Source organism: Eptatretus burgeri, chromosome 9 (genome assembly GCF_056783735.1).
Source record: "Eptatretus burgeri isolate ZD-2024b chromosome 9, Ebu_testis_v1, whole genome shotgun sequence".
Lineage (NCBI taxonomy): Eukaryota > Metazoa > Chordata > Myxini > Myxiniformes > Myxinidae > Eptatretus > Eptatretus burgeri.
The window spans coordinates 18,374,431-18,391,704 of NC_140969.1; the positions used below are offsets into that span (position 1 = coordinate 18,374,431).

The 17,274-nt window shown below is 48.5% G+C and overlaps 1 protein-coding gene across 6 annotated transcripts in view; it reads right to left on the reverse strand.

The window, feature by feature from the left end:
* Positions 1 to 17,274, reverse strand: part of LOC147019643 (protein PHTF2-like) — a 114,698-nt gene that overhangs the window by 85,414 nt on the left and 12,010 nt on the right. For all 6 annotated transcript variants that reach the window (XM_085894234.1, XM_085894233.1, XM_085894232.1 and 3 more), the window contains exon 3: positions 7,576 to 7,647. In XM_085894234.1, the coding sequence (XP_085750360.1) occupies positions 7,576 to 7,620 (45 nt within the window). In that variant the 5' untranslated portion in view covers positions 7,621 to 7,647. The remainder of the gene's footprint in view (positions 1 to 7,575; positions 7,648 to 17,274) is intronic.

Sequence of the window (17,274 nt, forward strand, 5' to 3'; positions counted from 1 at the left end):
ATGGCTGCACGCATGGTTGGAATCCGGCAGGAGGGAGAATCCCTGCCGGATGGTGCCGTCCGAGGAGGGACGAGGTGCGCGAAGCGCGAACAGCTGCCATGACGTCACGGGGAAAGAGCGCAGGTTGCGAGTTGCCGCACTGGTGTGCGCATTAAAAAAAAAAGCCTCGCTTCGGGTGAACAGGATTCCCTGGGCAAGGGGTGGAAGACCCCCCTGTCCCGGGCACAGGAATGGAACTAGTCAGGGGGATGGGTTAGTGTTAGTTAGACCGGCTCCATGGGGCAGGGATAAGTCCTCATGGAGCCTGTTGAATCGATTTGGTAGAGGGTTTTAGTTCAGATTTAGGATGGGAGATGAAAAAAATATTTGGAGACAAGGACAGACTTTGAGTGTGTAGTCGGGATGTAGCTTAGCTACGTAGTGTTAATAGGATGTGCTATATTTTTAGGGATGACGCGGGAGCACGAGGTAGTTCAGGGTTTTAGATAGAAGAATGGCAGTGATCAGCGATGAGTTGAAGAATGGAAAGTGCACTTGATGAGTGAGTGAGGCCAGCAAGCCTGTGTGTATGGAGTGAATGTGGAATGCATGGTGCGATGAGTGATTGGGGGGACAAGCGATTCCCACCCAAGGGACCCCGGGGTCAGTGTAGAGTGAGTTAGGGGGATTAGTCAAATTGACAAAATGGAGGTCGTTTTGCTGTTGGTGAGAACGTAGGTTCGAAACCCGTTTGGAGGGGTGCAGGAGCCCTGTTGACGGGCTGGGAGCGTGGCTACGAACGGTGAGTATCGCTTAGTGGGTACCACGGGCACCGGGCAACTCGGCCGCGGTAGGCCAAGGGTCCATGGGGGGCCGGGATAGTGTAGTGGGCACGGGTGGGCCCGCATGATGCGGGGCCCGGGGCGCCATTGGCCACGTGGGCAGTGCATTGGGCACGGGCACCCAGGGAAGGGGCCCGGGGCGCCAGCCTGCCACGTGAGCGTTTCAGGGGAGTAGCCATGGAGGGCACTCCCCAGTATTTAGGGAGCTGGTAGGCTCGGAGGCAGTTGTAGTGCCCGTGGGTGCCATCGTTGGAGAATCGGCAGAGGGTAGTTCCTGCCAAGGGAGCCACGCGTCCCAGCCATGAGACCGTGTGAGGGCACGGGAGGAAAATTTGAGGGCATGGCCCGAAATTTATGAGGACACCAACACAGGCGACGGGAATCTGGGTTGTTAGAACCAGCAGTTTAAGCGAGAGGCGCTTTTGGAAAGCCCCGGGGTAGTTGAAGTAATAATTGGTAGGGTACATAGGAAGTGTACCCCTCCGCACCATCCATCCCTTCACGCTCGTTGTGGGCTGCTGGACCCACTTTGGGTTAAAGATCGCAGAAATCTGAGGAGGCCATTCTGAGACTTCATTGGGCCTCGACACGACGCTAGCTCTCCCTTATTCCCCTCCAGGAAGGGAACGTAGGGGTTGGGAGTAGGCTCGGTGACAGAATAGGTTAGCCGGACAGAGACAATAAAGGGGGTTAGGGAGACGAAATTAGAGTTGGGACGACAAAAAAAATAAAAACATAATAAAACAGTTGGGGCTAAATTGGGGATTTTTTGCAAATTAAGGGAGTGGGTATGGACAGAGACAGGCAAAGTTGATAGGTTCGGTGGGAGACAGTAGGGTAGGTCCGAGCCCGCCTTCCGAGTGGCCAGCATCACCGCACTCCCTCCACACACCTCCAGTACAAGACAAGAGGCCGGCCAGCTTCATCTGCCGGCTGTTTTACTGCAAGGCCTGTGCCGGTCATTCATCTGCCGGCTGTTTTACTGCAAGGCCTGTGCCGGTCGGATCATCTGCGGCTGTTTTACTACAAAGTCTGTGCCGGTCAGCTTCACCACCGGCCCGTTTTTCTACAACGGCCTTGTCTCGCCTTGCCATGTCTTGCCTGCTTGCCTTTGCCTTGCCCCATGCCTGCCAGCCCTTGTTGTTGCATTTGCCCCATCCATTCATTACCAGGTGCGCCAGGATCATCGTGCGTTCTGCAGGGACTGCCCTGTAGGCAGCCGCATCACGGGACTGCATTGGCAGCCCGTGCACCCTGTGTTCCATCTATCCATCCATCCATCCATTCATCCATTCATCCATTCATTGCTTGTGTTGCTTGAGTCAGATCATCGCGCGTGCTGCAGGGACTGCCGTGTAGGCATCCGCATCACGGGACTGCACTGGCAGCCCGTGCACCGCTTTGTTGCTTGAGTCAGCTAATCACGTGTTCTGCAGGGACTGCCCTGTAGGCAGCCGCACACGGGACTGCACTGGCAGCCCGTGCACCGCTTGTATTCACTGCACTCATTTCACAGGGGAGGCCTCGGACTGCGTGTGAGCAGCCGGCCACATTCCCTGTCACCTGCAAACCAGAGACTGCGTGTGAGCAGCCTGGCTCCCTGTTTTCCCTGCAGAGTTCATCGGTCCTGGGCCATGGTTTAGTGTAAAATTATAAGTTAAGGTTTAAGTTAAAGGTAACATTGTACATGAGTTGCGCCCCCTGCATGTTTGTCTTAGCGCCGGCAATTTATTTAAGTCGTCTGTATGAGTGCGTTTGTTTAGTTAGTTACTCAGCCCGTGGGTTATTTATTTTTGGGACACGAATACACTAAATGTCGCACTCAGGGATCCGAAGATAAAACGTACTAGGGGAAACTTACACATGATGGCACACGAAAATTCGACGACTCGGGATGTCTGTAAAAAAAGGGGAGGGGTAGTGTTACGGTTGTGGAAATTCGCAGAGCACCATAAAGGATATCCCCAAGATCAGTTACTGTATATCGCTAAGTCCGTGTTCAGTTAGATTTCCCCACCGTTGTTTAATGGGATTTATTCGTGTGGACAGGGCTGTGAATCTTTAGGTAGCCTTTATTCTTTGCTATCGTTATTTTGGACCAACCACTTCACACCAACAACAACCACCACCAACATCCCCCTCAACAACCGCTTCACACCAACATCGCCCTCAACAAACGCTTCCCACAACCCTCATAACCACACCACCGCGTTCCCACCTCAGCACACAGTTGCCAGAGGCCTGGCCTTCGTCGACAGAAAGCAGGCGGCCCCCGTTCCCCCCTTCCCCGAACGAATGGCGTCTCCACAGTGAATTCCACCCTGCTGTGGAAGAAGACAAATGCAGCGGCGAGGGAGCGTCCCCGATTTGGCGGGAAAACGGTCGCGTCGAGAAGGTTCCCGCATGTTCTGGAAGGAGGGCGGGGCGAGAGCGGAGGGGCGGAGCGGGGGTAATAAAAAAGACGCACGGAGCGTTCATTCTCTCTCGGGCGTTGCTGGATATCTCTCGGTCGTTGCTGGATCTCTGTCTCTGTCGTCGCTGAGTCTCTCTCTCTGTCGTTGCTGGAGTTTTTGCTGCCGCTGTATGCCGCGGAAGGAACTGTGCAGCTTCTGCCGGAGCTGCGTGAAGATCTGGGCTCGTGTCCGAGTCAGGAGCTTGGAGCGGTCAGTCGGTGGAGGTCTGGGCATCACGAGGGAGACGCGGGCTGGGGGCGCAGCCCTGCTGTGTCGCGCGAACCTGTGCGTATGTGTGGGGAGAGCCGGAGATAGCTCGCCTGCCGCTTGGCAAGTCCTGGGCGCAACCGCGGCTATGCTAGCTGCCGTGGGGACGGGACGTCGCAACTTGCCCCATCAAGGCACCAGGAGGGTGCAGGTAACCTGCAACGGTCTCGTGGGGCCCTTTCAGTCACCAAGGCCCCACGTTATAAAGGCCCACAGGCCCAATCTGTCTCCCTTGTCTTTGAGGGGGTCTTTTTCCTGGGGTTTTTCTTTGAATGCATGATGTGGCGCCGAGTCCGTAAGTAAAACCTGTTAAGTGAATGTACATGGTAAATCATAGTCGGTTGTAGTGTTTTCGCCTTGCCCGTGTCTTTGTCCCAGTCCTGCAGTCTTCACCAAACAACTGCATGCGTGTTTTTCCATCATTGCTTACCTGCAATGACAGCATGATTGCTTGTATATGTGTTGTAAAATAAATGTGCTTATTTAAATGTATCCCATTCAAGCACCGTATTGTTTTTCGGAATACTAGTTGGTTGTTAAATACCGATAACAGAATCGGGTCCGGCGAGGTCTGGCGATAATACCCGCTCGGTTATCCCAGAATGGAACGAACAGCTTAAGCAGTTCGTGTCCAAACAGGCCTTCGCCGAGGTATGGTCGCTCGTTAGGTTACCCGCGCGAATACTTAGGTATATCGACATTCGGCGATTGACCCTGTCGCGCGCGGGTAGAATACGGACTGGGTCGTGGTGGGATTAAAAACCCACCCATGACTGGTTTCTGGCGTTGTTCCAGAAAGTCACGACTGAATTGTCCGCTCGGTGGGCGAGTGGCCGTTATTAATTAACGCAGTCACTCGCACGCCGGGCGGGCGTAGATTTGTAACAATATATATCCTTGTCCTTGTACTTGGCAGAAAGAGAAATCGCAACTGAAGTCGTGTAAAAAGGGGAAAAGTACAGCATCACCTCGTGGTATTGTTGCAGCTCAACCACACGCAGAGCTGCCACAATTCACATGTTGATTCCTTCAAAATTTAAAAGGTAAAATCAAAAACATTGTCCGTTTACAGTGATGGAACAGAAGGTTGGAGTCAAACCCTTGCATTATCTTTGCATACATAATTGAGAGAAGGCTCTCAAGCCTGCTTAAGTAATGAAAGGCAGAGCTCAACCAGCTTTGCTTGCTTTAATCAAAGCAAGATGATAAGCTCATGGCACGTTATAATGTCAAAAAGTGAAAAGTAGCAATCATCATTGTCACATTGTATGTGAGAACAATACAATTAGAAATCCAATCGTTCGTTGTGCACTGTGCTTGCAGATCCACCTCAATTGCACAATTCATGAAGCTATTATTGAAACGGCTTTACTTTATTCAATTTGGCAAAGTAGATTCTCATTCAGAACAATGATCCACAGAACGTTTGCATGATCCTTCACAAATATGAATCTTACCCAGGAATGTACAAGATTAAACTTGTAATAGATGACCACAACCATCCTTCACCAAGTTGTGGAATGTCAGCAGAGGCCTTCAGTTTTTTATTTTCCTCCCTCACGTTTTCACCTTCAGTCACTTTTAAATTTGTTTTCTCTGCAACCGCTTGAACGATTGACACAAAACTTTCAACATAGGAACGCCTGCCCGTGGAGATTTTCTTTAACAAAGTTACATGATGATTGGATGGAAAATGCAGCCAACGCTATAAAAAGTCTGCTTTCTGTGGGCATGGGTGGCAGGGTGTTTCACGTATCAGGAATACGTGGCCTCGACCCTGGCCGAATTCATATCACTTACAACGAGAAGTGACCTTTTAGACACAAGGACATTACAATATCAACAAAAGGAAAAAAAGAAGAAGATATTTTACTGTAATTATGGATAATATACCTGGAGTTGGCTTAATGGTTAGGGTGGTGGGCTTGGGATCCTTGGATCCTTTGTTCAAATCCCACTTGGCTGTTGAATTAATACCAGGTGGGGTTGACTCTGCCTGTCATCCTCCCGAGGTCGGCAAAATGATTGCCAGCTTGCTGGTATCCTGTGTCGGAGTGGCGACCCATCCAGGATTGTGCGCAATAGCCAAGGAGACTACTTAGGCAACACCAACACTGCACAGAGTATGGTCCCAATGGATGGATGGATGGACAATGAAAAATGAGATTGCGACAATGAGACCATCTCACAACAGAATCCGTACCAACAGCCCTTTGACTGTTTGTGTCGATAGAATCATGAGAACTACGACATAATGGGTAAAATGCACCAGTCGGGAGGACGTAGTTGTAATGTAGCCTGGCACAAAGCTTGGAAACCTTTCTCAAGCTCTTGATGCTGTGTGTAAAACGCTGGCAGTTTAAATGGCTTGATCTGCCCAAAGTGATTATGGACCGGTCAACATGCAATTATGTACAATTCATGAAAAACCCACAGCGTCGACCATTTTATGCCAGTACAGTACATGCCAGTACATTGGTCTTAGTGGCTCATTCTGCCAAAAGCAATTTTATTCAATACTCATAGAAGAGCGAGATAACAAGGTAGAAATACAACATATGGACAGAGGGTCACAAGTAAGAAATGAACAAACAGGAAAAAATAAAACAAAATAAAAAAAACAGGGAGAGAGAGAGGAAATGAAGAAAGTACAACTTGTAAGAAACAGGGTTGGATTAGGTAGGCTAAATGGGGGTACAAAATATTACGGGTAGAGATGGAGGATGACAAGATGGTGGCACACCACCTGCTTGAATCCTTGGAGGTGAAAGTGATTGAACCACTTCCAGAAAGCAGTTGCACAAACACAAGAAAAGAGCAATAAAATAATTGAGGTAGATTTTGAGGTAAAACAGCAAGCCCAGAGTTTGGGGGCAAAACAAGTGGGGGTTCTGGCAAAATGTGTGCATCCTGGAGTAGCTGAGAATTCTGAGGCTTAAGCGTGCAGAGGGAGCGAGAACGGAAGTGGTTGGGGGAAGGGGTGGGGCGGAGGGAACAGAGAGGCCATTAACATGTCTGCGACATGAGACCAACAGGGCTTGTGCTTTTGCCTCATCACAGGAAATGCCAATAAAGATAACAGCTTTAGATTCTGCAGAACCAAGAAGACAGACACGAGGTTGAGGCACCAGCACACAAGGGAGGCAAGTACTCCATCGAGCTGGGGACAAAGGCCCTGTAAGCTGCGAGTACTGATTTTTATAAGGAATGACAGAACAATCTAGGATGCCTGGTCTATGGCTGACTCTGGAGGCTACATTTGCAATATGGTCGGCTTGGAAGAGGAAATAGCTGAAGGTGAAGCTGAGAAACACAAGAGATTGCACCTCTTCTAGGAGCCGACCGTGGAACGAGATATGAGAGTTCCTTTGACTATCCTTCCAGAGTGACATGGTGAGAAATTCGCCATGATTGAAGGACATGTTCCATTTCTCAGACCAACATCTAATCAGTCCAGATCAGCAGAGAAGGATGACCCTGTTTTCTACCTGTCAGTGGGATAGGGTACATTATGACACAATATGCAGTCAAATGCAAAAAGAAAGAGGGTCTTCTCGCGAATTATTTTGTGAAGTTGTAAATTGGGGAAGGAATATTATTCTACTGTGTTATGCACATGCCAGTTCCTTCACAAGCCTCAAAATTAGAGTCATTACCCCTGGGCAGTCACCTGGTAGGCATGGATAACCAACAAAATGTTTACCAGAGGAGAAAGTCAACACCTATGGATGTTATTTTTTAATGCAGTGAACAAACTTTGGTACATCACGAGTGATGAAGGCTGTGGTCATGTTTCATTGAAATTGTGTGTGTAGTATCGGAGAAGAGAGCAATTACCTATTTTGGGGGGTCAAAACCCCCTTTGTAAACACCCTTAACGTGCGCAGATTTTGATGCGATAATGACTGAAGCGTTGACGGTCGGTCTGACTGACTGACTGACTCACATAAACTCACCAGACTAAAGTCCAGGTGAGCTAAAAATACTAAGCAAGCAAAAATGAAATGTCAGGAGAAAGAAAATTCCCAACTTACCTTTTTCTGATACCAGGCGATGGCATCTCCAGTACGGGATGCCATTGACAGTACATGGAATGCTCAAACGTTCTGAAAGACAACATACAGTGCCATGAGCAAAATGAATAAATAAATAAGAAACAAGATCAAGAAAGAAATGGATTCAGAACTTAATGGCTATACAATTTGCATAACCTTTCAGAAAATGTACAATGAAATGATATTCGATATTTAGGAAATTCATGGAATCGGAATTATTATTTTTACAAGATCCAAAACAAAGTAGGGTTTTATCCCCATTCCATGACCAACATCCTTGTTGGAGGGGAGTCCTCAAAGGATTCTGGCCACAAAGATGGCACGTATTGCAATAACACACTCAATAAAACGATGAACATCAATTATTTACAGTCTTAAATTTTTTTTTGTTCAATGTCACTTTCACAATGGAATTAACAAAACATTCCCTGGGTAATATATATGTGTGTGTATATATATATATATATATATATATATATATATATATATATATATATATATATATCACACACACACACACACACACACACACACACACACACACACACACACACACACACACACACACACACACACACACACACACACACACACAGTGGGGAGAACAAGTATTTGATACACTGCTGATTTTGCAGGTTTTCCCACTTACAAAGCACGTAGAGGTCTGTAATTTTTATCGTAGGTACACTTCAACTGTGAAAGACGGAATCTAAAATAAAAATCCTGAAAATCACATTGTATGATTTTTCAATAAATAATTTGCATTTTATTGCATGAAATAAGTATTTGATCACCTACCAACCAGTAAGAATTCCAGCTCTCACAGACCTGTTAGTTTTGTCTTTAAGAAGCCCTCCCATTCTCCACTCATTACCTGTATTAACTGCACCTGTTTGAACTCGTCATCTGCATAAAAGACAGCTGTCCACACTCAATCAATCAGACTCCAACCTCTCCACAATGGGCAAGACCAGAGAGCTGTCTAAGGACATCAGGGACAAAATTGTAGACTTGCACAAGGCTGTGATGGGCTACAGGACAATAGGCAAGCAGCTTGGTGAGAAGGCAACAACTGTTGGCGCAATTATTAGAAAATGGAAGAAGTTCAAGATTACAGTCAATATCCCTCGGTCTGGGGCTCCATGCAAGATCTCACCTCGTGGAGCCTCAATGATCATGAGAAAGGTGAGGGATCAGCCCAGAACTACACGGCAGTACCTGGTCAATGACCTGAAGAGAGCTGGGACCACAGTATCAAAGAAAACCATATGTAACACACGACGCCATCATGGATTAAAATCCTGCAGCGCACGCAAGGTCCCTCTGCTCAAGCCAGCGCATGTCCAGGCCCGTCTGAAGTTTGCCAATGACCATCTGGATGATCCAGAGGAGGAATGGGAGAAGGTCATGTGGTCTGATGAGACCAAAATAGAGCTTTTTGGTTTAAACTCCACTTGCCGTGTTTGGAGGAAGAAGAAGGATGAGTACAACCCCAAGAACACCATCCCAACCATGAAGCATGGAGGTGGAAACATCATTCTTTGGGGATGCTTTTCTGCAAAGGGGACAGGACGACTGCACTGTATTGAGGGGAGGATGGATGGGGCCATGTATCGCGAGATCGTGGCCAACAACCTCCTTCCCTCAACAAGAGCATTGAAGATGGGGCATGGCTGGGTCTTCCAGCATGACAACGACCCGAAACACACAGCCAGGGCAACTAAGGAGTGGCTCCGTAAGAAGCATCTCAAGGTCCTGGAGTGGCCTAGCCAGTCTCCAGACCAGAACCCAATAGAAAATCTTTGGTGGGAGCTGAAAGTCTGTGTTGCCCAGCGACAGCCCCGAAACCTGAAGGAGCTGGAGAAGATCTGCATGGAGGAGTGGGCCAAAATCCCTGCTGCAGTCTGTGCAAACCTGGTTAAGAACTATAGGAAACATCTGATCTCTGTAATTGCAAACAAAGTTTTCTGTACCAAATATTAATTTCTGTTTGTCTGATGTATCAAATACTTATTTCATGCAATAAAATGCAAATTAATTATTTTAAAATCACACAATGTGATTTTCAGGATTTTTGTTTTAGATTCCGTCTTTCACAGTTGAAGTGTACCAATGATAAAAATTACAGACCTCTATGTGCTTTGTAAGTGGGAAAACCTGCAAAATTGGCAGTGTATCAAATACTTGTTCTCCCCACTGTATATGTATGTATGTATATAAATGTATATATATATATATATATATATATATATATATATATATATTTATATGTATATATATATATATATATATATATATATATATATATATATATATATATATATATATATATATATATATATATATATATATATATATATATATATATATATATATATATATATATATATTGTTACAGATCTGGAAACCATATGCATTCAAATATACAGATGTCACAAGAGTCAGTTATTCCATCAAGTACATGCGAGACAGGTCCCTTCCTTTTGTCTAGTGGGAGAATCAAAGGTGTGCGTTGCGATGTCCTTTTAGGGAGGTTATTACATCTATCGACCATCCAATAAACCATCCAACAGACCATCCAACAAACCATTCAACGAACCCTCCAACGATCATCCAACAACCAACCACGGTACCTTCCAGCCCTTGTAACCCTCGCCTCGCTGGCCACAGCATACGGTGCAAAAACGTCCAGTCCGCCGTTCCTTTGCGCTTCTACAAACATTCCTTTTCAACGTTGGATCTTCCCGTTGATGAGTCCACACGCGTGGAGGGGGGAGGGCCTCCAGGTTTTGCTGAGGCCCCGCCAAAAAAGGGCGGACCCCATGAAGACCCTGTCCAATCGGGATGGACGGTGACGTCTGTTTCACCGAGCCCCCGCCCCGTTCGGGGAGGTCCATAAAAATACGACGCGAACCTCAGAGAGTAAGTTTTTTGGAGGAGTTGAGTTGGTTGGTGTGTGTCGTGCGGTTTGAGCTAGTTACATGATGAGTCTGGGGCGTTCGAGTGGATTTCTGCATTTGGCTGGCGTTCGTTGGAGTTTTCCTGGGTCCCGTCCACGACCCTGATCTCCACCCTGGGACTCCGACTGCTCCGCTCGGGTTCCTCTACGGGCACAAGCCCCACATGTGACTGTGGGCCGAGCCGCATGTCCATTAGCAGGTGCCGCACCGCGGAGCACCCCCTCCCTTCAACTGCAGGTACCCAAGTGAACTACGACCCCCAGCTCGTCTCTCCCTCTCTGGCTGCGGGGGTCTTTTAATAAATCAACCGAGTGTGCGTCTGAGTGTGTATGTCCGTCTTGTAAGTAGAAACTGTATAAGTATTTTTGAACATTGCAAATTCTTGCTTGTATATTCTGCGATAAGTCTTGCTCTGTCTTCTTTATTGTAAATAAATTACTGGAGAAATGTTCCCAGTTTGTTTCCGTCCTTTCTTTCATTGGTCAAGCATGGTTCGGATCTGAGTTTTAGCCGGGTTTTTATGTCCGTTTTTTAGCCGGGTGCCCTCCAGACTTCGACTGGTGTTCAAGGCTGCCTCGCAAGAGGGTGCACGGCAAAGCTGGGTGCTGGCGACGGACGTGACACGCACGCACGCATTTTCACGATGTTTTCGCTTCACGGACGACTTTCTGGTGATCGAGACGATTCTCCCCCTCCCCTCCCCCTGAACGATCTGCTGGGTACACTTGTCTGTGTTTAGCTGTCAACCCCCGATAAGCATCTGCTCTTTGTCTCTTTCCTGGCATTTCGATTGATTTTGCTTTGAAATTCATTCTTTATTTACCTCAGCAAATAAAATGTTCTTTTTATTATCAATAAATTATTGGTCGATTTCCAACCTGTCAGTGTTTGTCCTTTCCTTCCATTGGTCTGGCATTGTCCGAAGCGAGATATACTGGGAGGTAATTACCACAGATCTGACCAAAAATATTGTCGGCACGCACCAGCGGTTAAACCACATGGCCACCCTAATTAAAATCTAATCAGATAACATTGGTGCTTTGCTGAGGGCACGCTCCCCGCTCAGGTAACCACGTGACCTACAGTTAAACGGAATAATTAAACGGCGGACACTGGAACTCGTGGTTGACTGGGTGGCGTTCGTGGTTTTAAAACAACCCACGGTACCATAACGTTAATTATGAGCGGTGGCCCCAGGTCCGGCTCTGCCGAGGGCAGCCGTGGACTGATCCCCGAGTGACAAGCTGGTGTCTCGGTACCAGTGGCCGCAACAATGTATGTATGTATGTATGTATGTATGTATGTATGTATGTATGTATGTATGTATGTATGTATGTATATATATATATATATATATATATATATATATATATATATACATACATATATATATATATATATATATATATATATATATATATATATTATGGATCCATCAATTGGGACCATACTCTGTGCAGAGTGTTGGTGCTGCCGAAGCAGTCTTCTTGACTATTGGGCACAATCCTGGACGGGTCGCCACTCCGACAGTGTTCCAGCAAGCTGGCACTCATTTTGCTGACCTCGGAAGGATGACAGGCTGAGTCAGCACCACCTGGTATTAATTCAACATCCAAGCAGGATTTGAACTCAGGACCCTAAGATCCCCACACAACAGCCAGAGTCCCCAAAGTTCAGTTATTTCATTAAGTATATGTGCATAGTTAGAATCCATCCCCTGTGTCTTATGGGAATGAAATGTATGTGCACTTCGAAGTTATTTTATAGATAGGATTTTTTATATCCCTTACAACTACAACAACACCTTCGCTCCATCCTGACACTCTGCTCGCGGCATTCTTCGTGCATTCGCCAGCAAGCGAGCGCGTGGGCGGAGTCTAACATAGGCATAGCGTCCCTCTTTAGCCAATCGGCAAGGAGCGGGCGTCTCACCCGCCCCGTTTCCGACTCAACACGATCGCCATTACGCACGTTGTCGGAGATGAGGAGGTGGGCAGAGCTACAGGCAACTCTGATCAGGACTCCACCCAGAAGGGTGGGAGTTGCCCCGACTACCGTGGGCCTGTCCAATGGAGGACGGCCAGGGAATCGCGCGATGGGTCCGACCAATGAGGAGGCGAGTGGCCAGGAGAAGAGGCCACTCCACCCTAGAGAGAAAGAGTGGTTGTCGGGACAAGCGTGAGGAGAATTTGCGTCGAGTCTGCTGGAGTTTTGCGTTCTGAGTCTGCTCGAGTGCGCGTCTCTGCCTGGGTTTACAGCAGACTACATCCCACGCTTCGAGGGTGTCTCGTCCGGCGCGATGCAGCGAGCGGTCGAGTTTCATCGGGGGAGATCGCCTCGTCTCCGCTAGATTCGACTGCCCTGGTCCGTCCTTTGGCGACCGGAGCTCCGGGAAGGGGTGGACGACCAGCCGCGCGCTCGCGGTTAGGTAGTCAGCCGTACTGACTCCCAGCCGAACTATCCTCCTCAGCTGGAGAGCCGAATAAAGACCCGGCGGGTGCATTTCTTTTTTGGGTGTGCATCTGTGTGTGGGCTCGTCTGTAAGTAGAACTGTTAAGTGTTTTTGTTGTATATTATTCACATTTCTTAGTCGTGATAACTCTGCCCTTACGTGCTCCCCTCTTCCCCCCATTGTAAAATAAATACCCCGATTGTTGAATGTATCAGCTCGTTTCTGTGTTTCTATCATTGGTTTGCCGCGCTGTGAACAGGAACTAGGAGGCCTCATTGCTGCAGTAATCGTGCAATCGGCCCAGCAGGAATCTGGTACTCTCCGCTCGGGGTACGACTCGGATCCGGCTCGGTAACGGCCCGGATCGCGCAGATCCTGCAGAGGGTGAATTTCCCCGGTAGTTTAGACGACGTGGGTATTTTGGTAAATTGAAATTGGCAATCGACCCTATCCCACGTGGTCGACCTATTGGCGATCATCGGTACGATAAGGGACCCGTCGGCTCCAGAGTTATCCGGGGTGACAACCTATAAATTCCGGATGTTCGGTGGAGCCGACTACTGCTTCATCGAGCGGTCGTGCTCGCCACTGACACCCGGCCCCACAACAATATATATAGATGTATGTATATATTGTAACGGTTGTGGAAATTCACAGAACACCATTCAGGTTCCTCAGAGATCAGTTATGTCGACAAGTGTGTGTTCCAGGTTATATTTCCCCACCAATGTCTACAGGGCACTATTCGTGTGCCGGGCTGTGCATCTTTGAGTTAGCAGTTATTCTGTTCTATCTTTTATTTCAAACAAACAGCATCTCTTCAACGACACCACTACAACCATGCCACCTCCACCACCACAACAGCATCTCAGGAACCACGTCATCCCCACCACAGCGCCAACCACGACATCTCAACCACCACGCCATCTCCACAAACACCGCCATAGGAGCCACATTCGCCAGAAGGGCGACCCTCCTCTAGAAACAAAGAGAACAACTCGACAACTCCCACCCAGATATTCTGGAACGGGTAAACAGAAGTGACGGTTGGGGCGGGTCCCTCAGAACGGCGTAAGAAATAGAATGTCGGTTATCACACCAAAAGAGCCAAGCCGAACTCTCCTGGAATTTCCCCCCGCGCGCCGAGAAGGGAGGGCGAACGCCCCGGGGCGATAAAGGGCCGCGTTGGAACGCCGAGAAGGCAGTTGGCGAGAGTCCCTCTCCTTGGTCTCCTTGGTCTCCTTGGCGAGTTGGAGGCGTCGTTGGAGTTGGTCGTTGGAAGCGCCGTTGGAGGCGAGAGTTGAGTTGGGAGCTGGAGTCCAGTCGTGTGTGGGCAGAGACATGGAGTTAGCGAGGCACAATGAGGGGGAGCTCGCGGAATGTTTTGTGGCCCGGTGCAAGCAGCGGGATAGCCTTCTTCAGGAACGAGGGGAGGGAATATGCCCCCTTGAAGCGGATCGCGACCAGGTGGGTCCGGTCGCTCCGTGCGAGTTAGAGCGGGCGAGTGCTGTGAACGGGTGCACGCGGAGCATGGGGAGTCACAACAATTGGCCGATGCACAGGAACGAATTCGGGAGCTGGAAGAGGACTTAGCCAACACAGTTGAGGGACTACGCAGGAATTAAATGAAATAACAGAGACACGGGAGAGAGAGGGTGAATTAAATGAAACTAAAGACGAACACACACACATGGAGTGTGCGGAGATGAGAAAGGAATTAGGAAAAAAAAGCTTCTGAGTTACGGAAACACCAAAACAAAGAGACGGGATTACAAAACGAGCTGAGGATGTTGAGAGAGGAAAGAAAGAGAACAGAGAATGAAACGTTAAGGAACCACACTGTGTAGATCGAACAATTAGAAGCCAAAGCAAGACTAAAGAATGAAACATCTGAAGAAAGAGGTAAGATCAGGCAATCAGATAAGAGAAAGCCTGGAACAGGTGATAAAAAGAGGAGAGAAATAACGGGAGCCCGGGTGACGGAGACATACATTGGAAGGGAGATCAATAAATTGAAGGAAACGAGATTGGAGAATGAGGAACATGAGAGACAGTGGGATAGAAAACAAAAAGAGTATGAATTTGAAACTGAACAACAAAAGGAAAAAGCAAGGTTAGAGTGCAAGGAGAAAGTGAAAGAACAACAAATGAAACAGGAAAAGGAAATCAACAAAATGAAGGAAACGATGAGATTGGAGAAGGAAGAACATGAGAGATGGTGGGGTAGAAAACAAAAACAATATGAATTTGAAATGAACCAACTAGAGGAGAGAGCAAAGTTGGAGTCCACGGAGATGAAAAAACTCCGGAAAGATAACAAACAACTCAAAAAGCTCGGAGAGGTAGAACGACTCAAATGGAGCCAGGAAGTAGAACAGCACAATAATAGGGGATGTGTGACATCAGCACAGGGAGGAACGTGAGTGGTGCGGGACTTGATTGACATCGCTCGTCGGATGAAACAATTAGGGCAAACCCTGATAAAGGAGACAAATAAAAATGGAGACTGTGGAAATAATAACGGGTTCTCCAGGCGAGCGTGTGGGTAAAGCTCCATGTGGCCTGCGCCGCGCGTTCTGTTCGCAGAGCGCGCAAAGCGGTTTCCCCGATACGTTACACATACCCCGGCTTGCGCGAGAAATCGCGCGGCTTCATGGGGTGCGAGTGACGTCATCGGGGATTCCGCGGCGCGGGTTACGGATGAGCAGAGCACATGTGCTCACGTGGGGAACCCCTCGAAATGCGAGGCTTGCTTGGGATGCGCAGAGTGACGTCGTGGCGGCACGCATGGTTGTAATCCGGCAGGAGGGGAATCCGTGCCGGATGTTACCATCCAAGAGACGAGGGACGAGAAACGCGAGCGATTGCCGTGACGTCACGGAAAAAGCGCGGTTTGTGAATTGCCGCGTTGGTGCACATAAAAAAAAGAAAAAAAAATAAGCAAGCCTCACCACTTTGGGCAAACAGGATTCCTTGGCAGGGGTAGGAGACCCCCTTGCTTTGGGCACAGTTACGGTACTAGTTAGGGGGATGGGTTAGTCATAGTTAGACCGGCTTCATGGGGACGTGAGTGATTCATCATGGAGCCTGTGGAATGGATTAGTTAGAGGGATTTTAGTTTAGATTTAGAATGGAAAAGGGATTTTGAGGACACCGACAGATCTTGAATGTGAAGAGGGGACCTAGCTTAGCTACGTAGAGTAAAAGGATGTGCTGTATTTTAAGGGAAGACGAGGGAGCACGAGTTAGTTGAGGGATTTAGTAAAGAAGAATGGCCGTGTTCAGTGATGTGATGAGAGTTGAGAAAGGAAACAGGTTGAGTGAGTGAGGGCCAGCGGGCCTGAGTGTATGGAGCGAATGTGGTATGCATGGTGCAATGAGTGATTGGGGGGAGGAGTGATTGGGGGGAGGAGTGATTCCCACCCAAGGGACCCAGGGGTCAATGTAAAGTGAGTTAGTGGGTTAATAAAATTGACAAAAATGGAGGTCGTTTTGCTGTTGGTGAGAATGTAGGCTCGAAACCCGTTTGGAGGGGTGCAGGAGTCCTGTTGACAGGCTGGGAGCGTGGCTGCGAACGGTGAGTATCGCTTAGTGGGCACCCCGGGCACCGGGCTAGTCAGCCGCGGTAGGTCAAGTGTCCAAGAGGGGCCGGGATAGCATAGTGGGCACGGGTGGGCCCGCATGACGCGGGGCCTGTAGCGCCACTAGCTACGTGGGCAGTGTCGTGGGCACGGGCACCCAGGGAAAGGGGCACGTGGCGCCAGCCTGCCACGTGAGCATCGAGGGAGAGTAGCCATAGGGGGAATTCCCCAGGTTTTAGGGAGCTGGTAGGCTCGGAGACAGTCGCAGGGCCCGGGGGTGCCATAGTTGGAGAATCGGCAGAGGGTAGTTCCTGCCAAGTGAGCCACGCGGCCCAGCCATGAGACCGTGCAAGGGCACAAATGAAAATTGGAGGGCAAGGTCCAAATTTGTGAGGACACCAACACAGGCGACAGGAATTTTGGTTGGTAGAACCAATAGTTTAAGCGACAGGCGCTTTTGGAAAGCCCCGGGGTAGTTAAAAGTTAATAAATGCTAGGGTAGATAGGGAAGTGTACCCCTCCGCACCATCCATCCCTTCACTCTCGGTAGGCCGCTGGACACACTTTGGGTTAGATCGCTGAGATCTGAGGAGGCCATTCTGAGGCTTGATTGGGCCTCGAGACAGGACGCTAGCTCTCCCTTATTCCCATCCAGGAAGGGAACATAGGAGTTGGGAGTAGGCTA